The sequence below is a fragment of the Sus scrofa genome, chromosome 8 (assembly GCF_054392235.1).
Source record: "Sus scrofa isolate SSC_HxYL_T2T_F1_AM1 chromosome 8, Sscrofa_HxYL_maternal_Yorkshire_Landrace_v2.0, whole genome shotgun sequence".
Lineage (NCBI taxonomy): Eukaryota > Metazoa > Chordata > Mammalia > Artiodactyla > Suidae > Sus > Sus scrofa.
In genome coordinates this window covers 73313767-73328302 of record NC_139390.1, presented here as the reverse complement: position 1 = coordinate 73328302, position 14536 = coordinate 73313767, and the positions used below count along the sequence as shown (strand labels likewise).

At 36.0% G+C, this 14536-nt stretch overlaps 1 protein-coding gene across 2 annotated transcripts; it reads left to right on the top strand.

The window, feature by feature from the left end:
* Nucleotides 1-724: 724 nt before the first annotated feature.
* On the top strand, nucleotides 725-9127 carry CSN2 (casein beta). 2 transcript variants are annotated; one of them, NM_214434.2, is given in 9 exon segments: nucleotides 725-763; nucleotides 3162-3224; nucleotides 3957-3983; nucleotides 4102-4128; nucleotides 5456-5479; nucleotides 5574-5618; nucleotides 6914-7432; nucleotides 8039-8080; nucleotides 8815-9127. In NM_214434.2, coding segments are annotated over 7 exon segments (699 nt in total). In that variant the 5' UTR covers nucleotides 725-763; nucleotides 3162-3173; the 3' UTR covers nucleotides 8045-8080; nucleotides 8815-9127.
* Nucleotides 9128-14536: the final 5409 nt, after the last annotated feature.

Sequence of the window (14536 nt, the reverse complement as noted above, 5' to 3'; positions counted from 1 at the left end):
CTAAATGTTACTTTCTGTCTTAAAACCCTTCAAAAAGTCCTCACTATCTAGAGAATAAAATTTGCACTCCTTAGAATTCTTTGCCCACTGTTATGTCACCCCTTTGTCTTTCTTCTCATCTCCATCTACTCACTACTCCTTGCACTTCATAACCTAGATTCACTATTTGATTTAGTTGTAGTGACTTTGTTCTCATGTTCAAGACCATATTCTTCCTTTCCTTTTAGCATACATCTCTCTTTCTTCCTTAGGTCTGAGCTGTCATCACAGGCTTGTCATGTCATTTTCTCCATTATGGCATAAAATGGTAACATCTATTTAGTTAGCATGAAATAGTGACCTTCGTGTGGCCTGTGTATCTCCAGTACCTATTAGAATTTCCCCACAAGAAAGCTCTTGAAAACCTACCAAGTGCTAAAGAGACCTTATTGTGGCTACCATAACTTGGGGACTGGGCCAGAATGTCACTGTCCCCCAGCCAACGTCTGTAGTTATTGAACAGTTTCATTTCCTGGGTGGATTTTCTTTATCAGATGGTAAATTATCCACTTGTTAAAATGCTCCTCAGAATTTCTGGGGATAGATAATAGGAAGAAATCATTTTATAATCATGCAGATTTCTTGGAATTCAAACTCACTATTGATTTTATTTTCCAACCACACAATTAGCATGTCATTAAATACTGTATAAAAATAGCCACAGAAGTGGATGATTATCCATTCACCTCCTCCTTCACTTCTTGTCCTCCACTTTGGAGAAAAGGTAAGAATTTCAGATTCAATTCAATGTATCCTCTCATCCTGATCTTAAACTACGTTGAGATATAGAAAGAACATAGTTGCTTAAAAAATATGTATTTAATATATAGGGTATTTGTGGGTATTTAAGATAGTGCTGATACTATTTTCAGTACTTAGTTTAAAAAAATAGAAGTGCCTGTAAAGATTTGATAAAAATTTAAATGACCGTGTTGTACGAATCTAACAAAATGTAATGGTGACTGCTATTTCCTTTAGTAAAAGGCTGTATTAAAAGATACATTTCTTGAATTATATGTCTCTCAAATTGATTAAACATACCACAGCCATAAAGGCAAATACATTTAATTTATAGCATGGGTATATGAATAATCATTATTAAGAAAGTTTTAGCCCACAAATAGTTTATAGAAGTTGCATGTCAGTCAAGAAATGGAGAGATTTGTTTGGGAACATGTGCTCCTTAAAATATTTATAAATAATATTTTTAGAAGAAGAGCATATTTGTCAGAATTGTTTAAAATATCCAAATTCTCAATTTACCATTTATATTATGATATTTCAAAACTATTAAAATAGATTCATAAAATACAGAATTAAATTAAAGACAAACAAAATGTTTACTTTGTAAAAAAAAAAAAAAATCCTAGGGGGAACAGAGTTTATCTGGGAACAAAAAAGAAGGAAAACATGATCTGAAATAAAGAATAGTTTAAAATTCATGGAGTTCCTGTTGTGGCTCAGTGGTAATGAACCCTACTAGTATCCATGAGGACATGGGTTTGATCCCTGGACCTGCTCAGTGGGTTAAGGATCCAGCATTGCTGTGGCTGTGGCATGGGCCAGCAGCTACAGCTTCAATTCAATCCCTAGCCTAGGAATTTCAATATACCAAAAAAAAAAAAAGGCAATAATATAAATCCTGCCTTAAAAACTTATAAATAAAATTATAATTATAAAATAAAGAACATGTAATAATATCTTCCCTACTTGTAAAGAATTCTAATAAAGTACTATATTCTTTTTTTCAGTCTTTACAGTAAAAAATATTTGGAAATGTTTGAGAATTTCTGCATAAAGTAAAATCAATAAGGAATAAGACAGCACCCATGAGAAAAATCTAGGGCGAAAAGTCTTAATTTGGTAAAAATCTTGGATTGAAGATTGTGTGTCAAGGGATATTGGTGGCACAAACATTATTTTTTTACAAAACTTTTAGAAATGCAGTAAAATCTACCATTTAGTACATTTTGGTCAAAAGTATTAACATATTTTATGCTATGCAGCCAGGAGAAGTAGCCTAGAGTGGGGAAGTAGCCTGGAGTGGGGAAGTAGCCTGGAGTGGGGAAGTAGCCTGGAGTGGGGAGGTAGCCTGGAGTGGGGAGATAGCCTGGAGTGGTAAGCAGCCTAGAGTGGGGATTGGGCAAGTGAACCTGACCTTTTGGTAAATCAAGAGACAAGTGCACACATGTTCACAGAGATAAAAGAAGGAGAGTGTATAATCTCCACAATTATGTGGCACAAAGGAGAAGAGATGCTGTTAGGTATGGGGGATTAAGACTGTGAGGTGGATATATATGGAGAAGAAACAAACCAATCTGCCCAAGAAAACATCTGGATAAGTGGAGCAAGTAAACGAAATACTAAAATGAAAAGCTCAGTCTTATGGAAATAAAAAGCTATGTATAAGCCAATTATCCATATAAATCATTTAGTTCAATAAAGCTAAAATAAAATATGACCTTCTTTGTATGCATTTTATCTGATAACTTTCCTCTCTGTAGAACTGAGGCTCCAATAGGGCTGAGACCTTACTATTTTGTTCACTGCTAACATTCCAGCACATAAGCAAAATCTGGCAATAAAAAGTGCTAAATAATAAGCACTGAGAAACTGCTGTACAGCACAGAGAACTCTATCCAATCACTTGTGATAAAACATGATAGAAGATAATATGAGAAAAAGAATGTTTACATATGTATGACTGGGTCACTTTGCTGTAGAGCAGAAATCGACAGAACATTGTAAATCAACTGTACTTCAATTTTAAAAAATTTTAAAAGGTGCCAAATAAATATTTTTGAATCTATTAATTAAGCTTTCTGTCAATATTTGTAGCTTCTGTATTTCAAAAGAAAAAACTAATATGTACTGTGAAATGAGATGAAAAAGATTGAAGTAGGATAAGGCTGTTAGTGGAAAAAATCTGAATGGCTGGCAATGAAATAGGAACTTGACATGTAAGATTAAGGAGTCATAGTAGATGTTGACCCTGGTCATATGACAAAATTTCTATCAGACATTTTTATTACACCTTTGGTTTCTTTTAGAGGAAATAAAATAAGAAATATATTAGATTGACCAGTCATATACATTTTTTTCCCTCATTTCCCCATTCACAGGACTTGATCGCCATGAAGCTCCTCATCCTTGCCTGCCTCGTGGCTCTTGCCCTTGCAAGAGCGGTAAGTACAGAAAAAAAATCTCTAAATAAATAAGGAATAGTACTACCTGCCTATGGGTAGAAAATGGTATTACAAACACTGTAAAGGTATAAATAATGCAGAAGAGCAGGTTTGTTTTTGTTTGTTTATTTTTTCACTTCTAAGAAAATTCCTTGCATTCACCCACTATCTCAACAATATCCACTGGGGCCACACATCTGGATCAAATGCTTTCTGTAGTATTGTGCCACCAGTGCCTAAGGTAAACAAGCAAACCAATAAGCAACAGATAAACAAGAAGAAACACATATGAGAACAATAAAAAGAGTAATATTACACAAATACACTTCCATCTTCTTCCAGTGATGAAATATATGATCTCTAGGGCACCCAGTTAAATCCTACCTGTGTCTATTGAACAGAGAATGATACTCCAGAAGATGGGGTATCAGACAATAATCACAAACATATTCATAATCATAATGAAAGTATTCAATACAAATGAAAATAACTTTTTTTTCTGTTATCCATAAAAAACTCATTAAGGAAAAATAAAAATATACCAGTAAAAAGTTAATACATTTAAATAATGTAAAAGCAATTACAAGTCTCTCAAAAGACATAGAACATATTTTTTCAGTTTGTGAAATAGATAGCTCTGCATAAGGAAGGTAAAATTCAGATAGGAAAAATGTTTAATAATGAGTCAACTATGGGGACTAAAATGCTGGTTTTTCTTTTTTTTCTCTATAGAAGGAAGAACTCAATGCATCTGGTGAGGTAAGATATTTTTATTCAGAGAAAAATTCCCAAGCATAAAATAGTAAAACTTTCTGATGATCTAGCAGATTTAGCTGGAGGTTGAATTTCAACTTTTCCTTTCTTTTTTCCTTTTCAGACTGTGGAAAGCCTTTCAAGCAGTGAGGTAAGCCAATGTTTATTCATAGGTAATTTCCCAAATTTAGAACTATTAAAAAAACTGCACTTTCTTTTCTTTTAGTGTGAACACGAACATGCATTGATGAAGCTATCATATCTATATTCTGACACTTAAGTTCTAATGTAAATTTCCATTGTATATATTTAAAGAGAGAATACATGTCCGGAGGATTTAACGTTCTAGCCATTTCTGAGTTGACTGGCTACTTGAAATTGTGGCACTGTGCTCCGCTTCTTCTTCTTTTTTTTTAATGAACTGTACAGTCTTTTTTTCTATCTTGATCTCTCTCTATATTAACCTCATTCACTGTTTTGACATTTATTGATACATTTATGTATCAGACTTTAACTAGAGCTGCGGTACAAACTGGAAAGAGGGAAGCCCATAAGAAAGATCTCGCAGTGTAGTCAGGGGGCGGATGTGCAAATGGACACATTTTGTCATTATAATAGCATAATAGCAGTCTAGTAAATAAGAGGTAGTTAGACTTAGTCTAGTCCTAAATCTGCCCAGGGTGTCAGTCAGGTAGATATTAACCCTCACATCACTCTTTGAGTCTGTTATCACCTGTTAGGGGAATGGTACATCACTAAACTTTGACTCTTCACAAAGGTTATGAGATCCTAGAGGGAGGATATGTATTTCTTATAATTCATAACAAGCGGACTAAGAATGAGTAACAAAGGTATCAGTGATTATATATATACACACACATATTTTTGTCTTTTTGCCTTTTCTAGGGCTGTTCCTGCAGCATATGGAGGTTCCCAGGTTAGGGGTCTAATCAGAGCTGTAGCCGCTGGCCTACACCAGAGCCACAGCAATGTGGGAGTGGGATCTGAGCCGCATCTGCGACCTACACCACAACTCATGGCAATGCCAAATCCTTAACCCACTGAGCAAGGCCAGGAATCGAACCCACAAACTCATGGTTCCTAGTCGGATTTGTTAACCACTGGGCCACGACAGGAACTCTGATTACTGTATTTTCAATGACTGTTATTCTTTTCAAATCAGATGGGTTATTAGAGATCCTTTGTTATTGTAAGAAGGGTAATAGAGAGAAATTAGTATCTGTTACAGGCCTCTGTTGTTACTATGCTCACTCATTTTCTTTCCTTTTATGACTGCATCATCTGTTCTTCTTTTATACAATAGATTTATTCAGAATAGTGTAACATAAATTTCCAGCAATTAAAATAATATTATCAAACAAGGTGTCCACATTAACCTATAAAATGTCATTTGCTGACTTATATTGACAAATAAGAATTGTTCATTAAAACTCAATCTTATTTTTATTTTTCTAAAGGAATCTATTACTCACATCAGCAAGGTAAAGACTTCATCCTTAAATACGCCTATTTTCAAAACTTCCTGTTTACTTGTTACAAATAGCAACATTTATTTTGGTGTGATCTGTTTTCTAGGAGAAAATTGAGAAGCTTAAGCGGGAGGAACAACAACAAACAGAGGTAATTTGTTCATGATGAGCATATTTTGAAAATTATTATTAAACATGATATATGCAAAATGTTTATATGTTCACTCAAAAACATGGTATTAATATAAATCAGTGTAAGAAATTAAACTATGACAAAGTGAAAAGATTTTAAAGACATAGACACATTTAAATACATAATCAACTTCCAGAGTAAAGAATAAGTACCTGTGAATAACTATTGATTTATTCATTTTACCAACAGTATACCTGTTTTCAGTAAGTGCACTTAATGGGAACATTTCCGGTTCGGGGCTGTGATCCCCTTGATGAAAGAGTAGGGAGGTGGTGCACCACGAATCCTGATTGGATCCTATATCAGCTGTATAACCCTGGTCCCAAGTTTCTCTGTACCTCAATTTCTTCTTCTGTAAAATTGAGAAAATTCATAAGCCAATAGGGTGGATGAGCTGGCACACAGTGACTATCCAATGATTTTACGTTAACATTCTGTAGCTTTTATACTCATTTATGAATGTGTGAAGGTCTTAAAAAAATTTCCATTACACAGTTGAGAAAAGTAAGATACAGAACAATTGAGTACACAATTGTGTGACAACTTGCATAGTTATTAATAAGCAGGGCTTGCTTAAAAACAAGGATTTGAGGATGAAATAAAATTCTTTAATTAAATTACTCTTGTGGTAATATTTATCCAATCATGATATTTAAGCTTTCCTGTTTTACCAATGAAGTTGGATTATTTGGTACTTACCCCAAATATTTTCTAAATCAAGATGAATTTACAAATTTATGCCTCTTTAAAAACTCAAGATTACCACTTTATACCAAGGGAAGTAGTGCTGGAAGTTTGCCATTAAGTACCTCCTTGAATTAAAAACACAAATTAAGACTTAAACAATATAAATCTTGGAGTTATCCAAGCCTTTTTTGGGAAGAACTCTTCCTTCATTATATGAAAACAATTTGGTCTATTATCAACACATTGTTGTAAAGTCTGTACCCTCTGAAGACCAAAGTAAGTAGCTACAGCTCTGCAGGCAGCTCAGGAAAAGGTGAAACAAATCTTGACATCTCCAAACACTGATTTCCCTTGGCTCTGCGCATTGCCTAGGAAGGAAGGGGTTAGGGAGCAGTCCCTCCATGAGCATTAATCCTCACATGGTATGACTCCTAAACCAAAAGAAGTGAACAATTTGTTCTCTTTTCACTTAATTATGACTGTTCAAAAAAAGAGGCCGCTAATTCATCATGAATGACAGTTGTAGCTGCATTACGGACTCAACGATTCTTTTTCCTTCTTTCCAGAATGAACGCCAGAATAAAATCCACCAGTTTCCCCAGCCTCAGCCTCTAGCCCATCCTTACACCGAGCCCATCCCTTACCCCATCCTTCCACAAAACATCCTGCCTCTTGCCCAGGTCCCTGTGGTGGTGCCTCTTCTTCATCCTGAAGTAATGAAAGATTCCAAAGCTAAGGAGACCATTGTTCCCAAGCGTAAAGGAATGCCCTTCCCTAAATCTCCAGCAGAGCCTTTTGTGGAAGGCCAGAGCCTAACTCTCACCGATTTTGAAGGCCTTTCTCTGCCTCTGCTCCAGTCCCTGATGCACCAGATTCCCCAGCCTGTTCCTCAGACCCCCATGTTTGCTCCTCAGCCCCTGCTGTCCCTGCCTCAGGCCAAAGTCCTGCCTGTTCCCCAGCAAGTGGTGCCCTTCCCCCAGAGAGATATGCCCTTCCAGGCCCTTCTGCTCTACCAGGATCCTCTACTTGGCCCTCTCCGAGGGTTCTACCCTGTGCCTCAACCAGTTGCCCCAGTTTACAACCCTGTAAGTCCAAGTTTATTCACTGTGCTGTTTCACTTATGATGTTTAGTTGCTGTTAGAGTAATTAAGCAAGAACTCTAGAATAAAAGAGACAATGAATAATAAGTGGTTCCAAAATGCACATAGTTTAGATAGTGATTCTCAACATTTGCTACAAATAGAATAACCAATAACTGGGAGATTTCCTCCCAAATCTCAAAGTCCAGGATTACCCACAAAGATTCGACATAATTGTACTTACCTCTATATGTAGGGGAAATTGAATATTGGGAAGAGATAATTTCAGGGATTATGATTTAATTGGTCTGTTGAGAATTGAGATAAAGAGAGAGGATTTAAGGTATACTAAAGCCAGAATTAAATGTAACAATCTCATGTGGCTTGGAATAACAAACCTAAGAAGGTTTGTTATTATCTGCAATTTTGAAGTTTTCCTTATGTGCAATTATTTCCCCACATGCCTCATTTCACATCTTGTTTTGATATATGAACATTTGAGGGCAAGATACTGAGATGCCTATTTCAATACTCATGGAATACTCAGGGAAATTGTTCTTGCCAAAAGATGAACTGTATATTTATTCGCTTTTTTATTTTTTAATTTTTAAGGTCTAAGAGGATTTCAAAGTTAATGCCCTCTCCTCACTTTTGGTAAGCTTTAAGAGTTTGAAAATCAGATTAATCATTTTTATAGTTAGTATCTTTCTGCACTTCATTCTCCTGGATAAGCCTAAAATAAAGGCAAATTCCATCAATATGGCAACCTAATTATTAATTATCAATTTATTCTCATTGATTGATTATTTACTGAATCTTTTAATTAGCTATGAATCTTTTCTATTTCAAATCATTCAAAATTGTATTTATGTACTGTTGGCAGATTTGATTGGTTTTCTTTCAGTTGCCTATACACTTACACTTGATTTTCATCATTGTTATGGAAAACTAAAAATAATTTATTTTACTTTTATGTAAATATAGTAGAGCTATTTTAAAGACCAACTGCATTCACATTTCTAACTTAGGCTTTATGAACTTCAAGTATTTTTAATCTCATTTAAAATGTATAAATTTTCTCTTAATTCATGAGTCAAAATGCAGTTCACTAGTCCAGATATAAAGCTTAAAAAAGGAAGTCAATACAGTTTTGAGATTCTTAAAACACACACCCTTTTGTGATCATGATATAGTAAACATTTTAATAAAACAATTCTAGGTGAGATGATATTTTTTCCTAGAGGAACTTTTATATGCCTCCAAGATAGGGCACAGCATGGAACATTTGTAATAAAATTTCTCTTATGAATTAGTCATATCAGAATTACAGAGGGGAAGAGATTAGTTTTATAACATAATTAATTCTATATTTGTTCTCTATTCCGCAGAATTGACTGCGACTGGAAATGTGACAACTTTTCAATCTTTGCATCATGCTACCAAATAATTTTTAAATGAGTCTACATGAAAAAAATGAAACTTTATTCTCTTATTTATTTTATGCTTTATATGGCCTTCATCTTAATTTGAATTTGACTCAGAAATTCTCTATTTTCAAAATTTTAATTCAACTAATAGCACAGAATTTCAATTTTGAGTTGGAAATACCATGAATATTTCAAAAATATGTATAAAAATAATTTATGGAATTATAATTTCCTAACCAGTCATTTCAATAAATTAATCCTTAGGCATATTTAAGTTTTCCTGTTTTTATTATAATTTTCCAAACCTAACTGGCCTCTTTATTAGTTAACTTAAAGTTATTATTAATGTTAAAAATAGCCACGGAAAAATTGAAATTGAGTAGAATGCTTTGACTTGAGTACTAAATTATATCAAAAATGGAGGAAAAGGCAGGGTGATCTAATGCTGAATATACTCTAGAAAGTCTTGGTTTATACCTCTTATCTCAGCTGAACTATTATACTTGTGCCTTTCACTCTCAAAAGTATCTGCATTGGATGTTAAATTTTATGATCCTCCTAGATAAGAAGGCTTCCAATGTAAAATCTGAATCACGGCTCTGTAACATGGTGGCTAAATGGTGCTGTATAAGTTAGGCTTTCAAAGATTCAGTTTTTGCATCTATAACACAGTCAGTTGAAAGGGTTTTATTGAAGTTTTAATGTGAATAGCACCCCACACAGTGCAGGATGGGTGTCCGTGTGGCTCCACATTCCTCACTTACACTAGAGCAGCCAGTGCCAGTGTCACAATGAGAATGAGCTGAAGGATGTTGTTTTAGCCACTAATGCCCAAGAGAGTAGACTTATGTGAAGCTCTGATATCCCTTGTCTCTGTCTGTGGAGTAATTTTTTCATTGCAATGAATTATCTGTCTACCAACTATCACCGAAGTATCGGCTGCCTCTATACACTGACGCCAAATAGAAATGTGGAAACCGGCAAAAGTAGCTTTAATTGCCAGGCAGAGGGTACACAGCAGGCTAGTGCTTCGAGGACTGTGTGCCTCTTGGAGGAGTGGTGAGGACTCTTACTCTTACTCTTCAAGGAGCCGGGCATGATCAGCCCTTGGATATTTTCCTAACTGTTTGGTGATGAGGTAATTGGGAGTCAGCATCATCAACCTTCTGTTTCCAACTGGTCTGGGGTCTACATGTTTGTGGGCAGCATGCAGTTGACTTCTTCCGCCTGGTAGGGGTTTGAGCACCTGCAAAACCGTTCCAAGGACATGGCTCAGCATATTATCTATAGTCCATGAGGAAGAACCATAAGTCCTTGACATTGCTGAGTGGCTAAACTATTATTACTCTGTCTTGCTTGACTGTATTCCTTTTTCTCTGTATTTTCTCACTTCTCTGATCAAACTGATTCTTTGACTAAAGTTTTTCTATAGACAAAAATGCAGGCAGAGGACAAGAGTGTGGATCCACTGTGGGAAGGCTTCACAGGGTCCTGCTTGGTTACACAACTCCTACATTTGTAAACTTGATTCCCTCCCCTTGTGTTTACACAAGGACTTGTTTCTAGCAGTAATTTCATCTTTCCTGCATCCTCAGTGTTTTCCTTACCTCAGGATCAAGTGCAAGCCATACTTAGGCTATAATATCTCCCATCTTTAAAGAAAAAATTCCATCCTTGGCAGTACTTTAGACTGCTCTATGGTAACCATCAGAAAGGAAGTGTCCAAACTACTGTGTCTATTGTTTCACATGGTATTCTCTCATCAACCTGTTCCCATTGAGCTTTACCCCTATGGTAACCACTTTTTTCAAGATTACCAACAACATTCATTTTACCAATCTATGTTTATTTTACCCAAACTATCAGTGCTATTTGGTCCAGTTGATCATTCCTTTTTTTTTTTTTTTTTTTTTGAAATATCGCAAATTTTATTTGAAATCCTAAGCCTGATAAGCCCTTGATTTCCCTCTTAACTCACCAGTTATTTCTTTGCATCGTCTCTTCTGGCATTTTCTCCTTTTCCAAACATGCAATGTGTGGAATACCCTAGGGATTAGCCTTACTATGATTGATGTTGTTTGATTCCATGACTTTAAGTCCATTCATGGGCTTGAAGCTTCCACATGTATGTCCTCAAACTTATTTTTTCCTGAACTCCAAATTCAAGTGCTCAACTGCATTCTTCTCCACATCGGAGTATCTAATTAATATCTCAAACCTGACATGGCCAGCAGAACTTTTTGTCTGAATCCAGTCCCCAAATTGTCCAAAATTTAATTGGGCATATTTCAATAACAAAGGCAACTAATATAATAGTGCACAAGCAATATCTTTGAATGGGCACTTCACCAAAGAGGTTATTTTAATTGTCAATAAATATATGAAAAGATGTTCAATACCATTATTTCTCTGGAAAATGCAAGTTAAAAATACCAGATATCATGACACAACCTCCAGAATAGCTGAAATGAGAAGAATTGGTAAAACCAAGTATTTACAAAAATAAGCAAACTGAATAAATGCTAGGTAATGTTAAAATAAATATAAAATGGTTCAAGCAACTCGGAAAGTATTATGAGTCTTTGTCAAAAATAAACATCTGCTTATATTATAACTAACATTTCTTCTCTTAGGTATACAACCAAAAGGAAACCATAATATGCTTTCATATGTATTCTAAAAACATTTACCCAATACTCCTAACAATGCTAATACCCTAAACTAAAATCAACATAAATGTGAATTAACATTTACGTTATTTTGTATAAATTTGTATTTTGTATAAATGTATTTTGTATAAATAAGTCATGGTCTAAAGTGGAATGGGATATCATACTGCAGTTGAAATGAATGAGTTACTGCCACAAAAAAACAAGGGTGAATTTTATATAAATAACATTGAATGACAGTAATCAGGCCAAAATATAATGGAATATGTAATCCAATAAGTGGAATTTATTAGAATCTAATGATCGATTAAATTCTTGTGTGATAAGCTAGACTATTGGTTATCTGAGGGAAGGTACAACTTGACAGAAAATGTGAGAAAGTGCTGGGGAACTAGCGATAGTCTTTCCCTTAGCCTGGAAGTAAGTATCTGTGGTGATTCATTGTGATGTGTGCATTCAGTATATTGCCTGTCTTCTTCCTTTTCCCTGTGGTTGGGACCTCATCAATGCAGACTCACCTCTTTGCTGTTGGACTTGAATGGGATTGTGTACTATAGCACAGGACCGGGTTTCCTCAGAAACTGTAATAGTTGGTTAATGCTACTGTTATATGCATAGTTTTAGCCCCCACTGAGGTGAAAATTTCAGAATGAGAAGCAGGAGATGAGAGAGAACTTGCAGATGAATTCTCCTTTTTTTTTTTTTTTTTTTTTTTTGCTGTATATTACAGCGAGGTGGTAATCACACAAGACCTAACATTTTTGATAGTTAAAGGAGACCCATACAGTTTACACTAACAGAACAGCTTTATTACAGGCAGAGGACAGAGTACAACAACAGGAGAAGGGTATGCATTGAAAGATGAAAGAGGTACTGAGATCTCAAGAGCAAACTTCATTTATCCTCCTACTGCTTGGTAGCACAAGACATGTGTTATCTTCAGTTCTTAGGCCACTAACAGAGGGTGTGCAAAGCACCTCAATACTAGGAAGCTCAAAATGACTTGTGAGATCTCTTACAATAAGCTCATCAAGCAGGCATATTTTAGCTATATAATGAGTCAACAATTGAATGCCAAACCCCATTTTACTTCACCACTCCTAGATTCTCCTAAATCTGGTGTAAACCACATCCACTTATTACTAAACAATGTTTACCAGCCAGTACATCCTGCCCATAGCAACTCACAGACATACAGTTACAAATAACATTTACCAAGATCCAGGTGCCAGCAGATCCTGTGTCCGGTGAAGGCTCCCTCTTGGCCTGCAGGTGCCTGCCTTTCTGCTGTATCCTCACAAGGCAGAAAGATAGACAAGCTCTCTCCTAGCTTTTCTTAGAGGGGCACTAATCCCACTCATAGATATCCCACTCACATGACCTATTTGCCTCCAAAGATGCCACCTCCAAGTGCATCACATGGGGGAGTTAGGGCTTCAACATATGAATTCGGGAGGGCATGCAAAATCTAATCTATAGTGATTAATATGACATGAATCCATAAAATGGATAGTTCTTGTGAAAGTTAGGACAATAGGAACCCAACTATTGAAAGTGGAATATATGGGAAGGTATGGAAAATTTACAGAACCGCCTGCTCCCAAGTGCTCCTGAAGGTCTTACTGTAAGGCGAGCATGGAGAAAAAGAGAAGGAATTGGGTGTTCAGGCAAAGAGAAGAAAATTTATTAGAAGGAAAAAGGAGAGGCTGACTGACCTTTGAGAAGAGTCAGCCCCCCCGCCCTTCTAGCAGGGCCTTCTTATACTCTGCAGAGGGGAAATTGATTCCTGAAGCAGGGGAAGGTTAGTTTATAGTTTATCTTTCACCTGCAGGTGGACTCTGGTGGTCACATCGTCATGAGAAAGTCAGAGGTATCTCACGGTAGGGTGCACTCATAATCTTGAGAAAGCTGGAGGTGTGTGGTCCCCCCTGGTCTTGTAGTCTTGGGAAAATAGGCACCAGTGGCAAAAACAGGATGTCGCTTGAACAAGATGGTCAGTCTCATGGGTCAGCATGATGAGCCATTTTAACAATGAGCCCCATGTAGCCCCTAACACTTACTGTGTATTTGTCATGATGGAATCATGATTTCTTTGTTTACTGTAGCTAATTATTACCCTAATGTCCTACTTCTCACTTTCACTTCACTGTAACTGGGATTCAACCTTGATTGGACTGGAAGTAGAAAGTCCTTTACTTAATGACTTAAAGTACACTATAGTACATAGACTAGTGTTAGAGGGGTTGGGTCTGGCCAATAAAGAGAAGGAGACTGTGTATTTTATATTTAAAAAACACTAGACCAATATTTAAAAATAGGAGATCTTACACACCAATCCACATTTCTAGTTTCACCTAGAAGTCCCCAAATTTGGTTACATTTGACCTGTGTATTCCTGCACAGCAACAATGCATTGGAAGGGGCAGCCAATGAGGAATGCACATATTCTTCAGTTCACTGTCAGCACTGTTTTTTCACAACTGTATTTTTTTCTGCTTCTGTTATTTGTGAGACTCTAGAAGGCAGTTTGACAATCATAATTGAAAGAGAAATATTTAAACATCCATAAATAGATATGCTTAGTTCTAATGGCCCTGCACTTCCCTGTGTCTACAAAGGATAAATTATTCTCCTTTAAACTTTTCCTTGAAGGGTAAACTTTTATGAAATTCTTTTGTGCTAAACAATTGACTGAGAACTCTGGTGAGAGGTGCAAAGTAATTGAAATTGCATTTCCAACCTCAGGGAAAATGGAAGGAGACTAGTGTCACCAAACCAAGTGACAACTGGTAAAAAAGCGTTATAGGCAAAAAATACATGTTTAGGTGTTATGCATATATGTGCATATCAATTATATATATAATCGATAAGAGACAGAACTGCTAACTAAATAGGTCGTTTAGGTTGTGGTACAAGAGACCTTGCCACCTGTATTTTATGACCTGGTGGAAAGAAGTTTCTTAAAGAGTCACAGCAGATAGGGTTTGTTGGGGACCCTGGAATAAACTCTGGAA

Coding starts and splice junctions, on each gene's coding strand:
- CSN2 (XM_084971057.1), top strand. CDS start 3,174: ATGAAGCTCCTCATCCTTGCCTGCCTCGTGGCTCTTGCCCTTGCAAGA. Junction 5,480..5,573: donor CTATTACTCACATCAGCAAG/GTAAAGACTTCA, acceptor TCTGTTTTCTAG/GAGAAAATTGAGAAGCTTAA. Junction 5,619..6,913: donor AGGAACAACAACAAACAGAG/GTAATTTGTTCA, acceptor CCTTCTTTCCAG/AATGAACGCCAGAATAAAAT.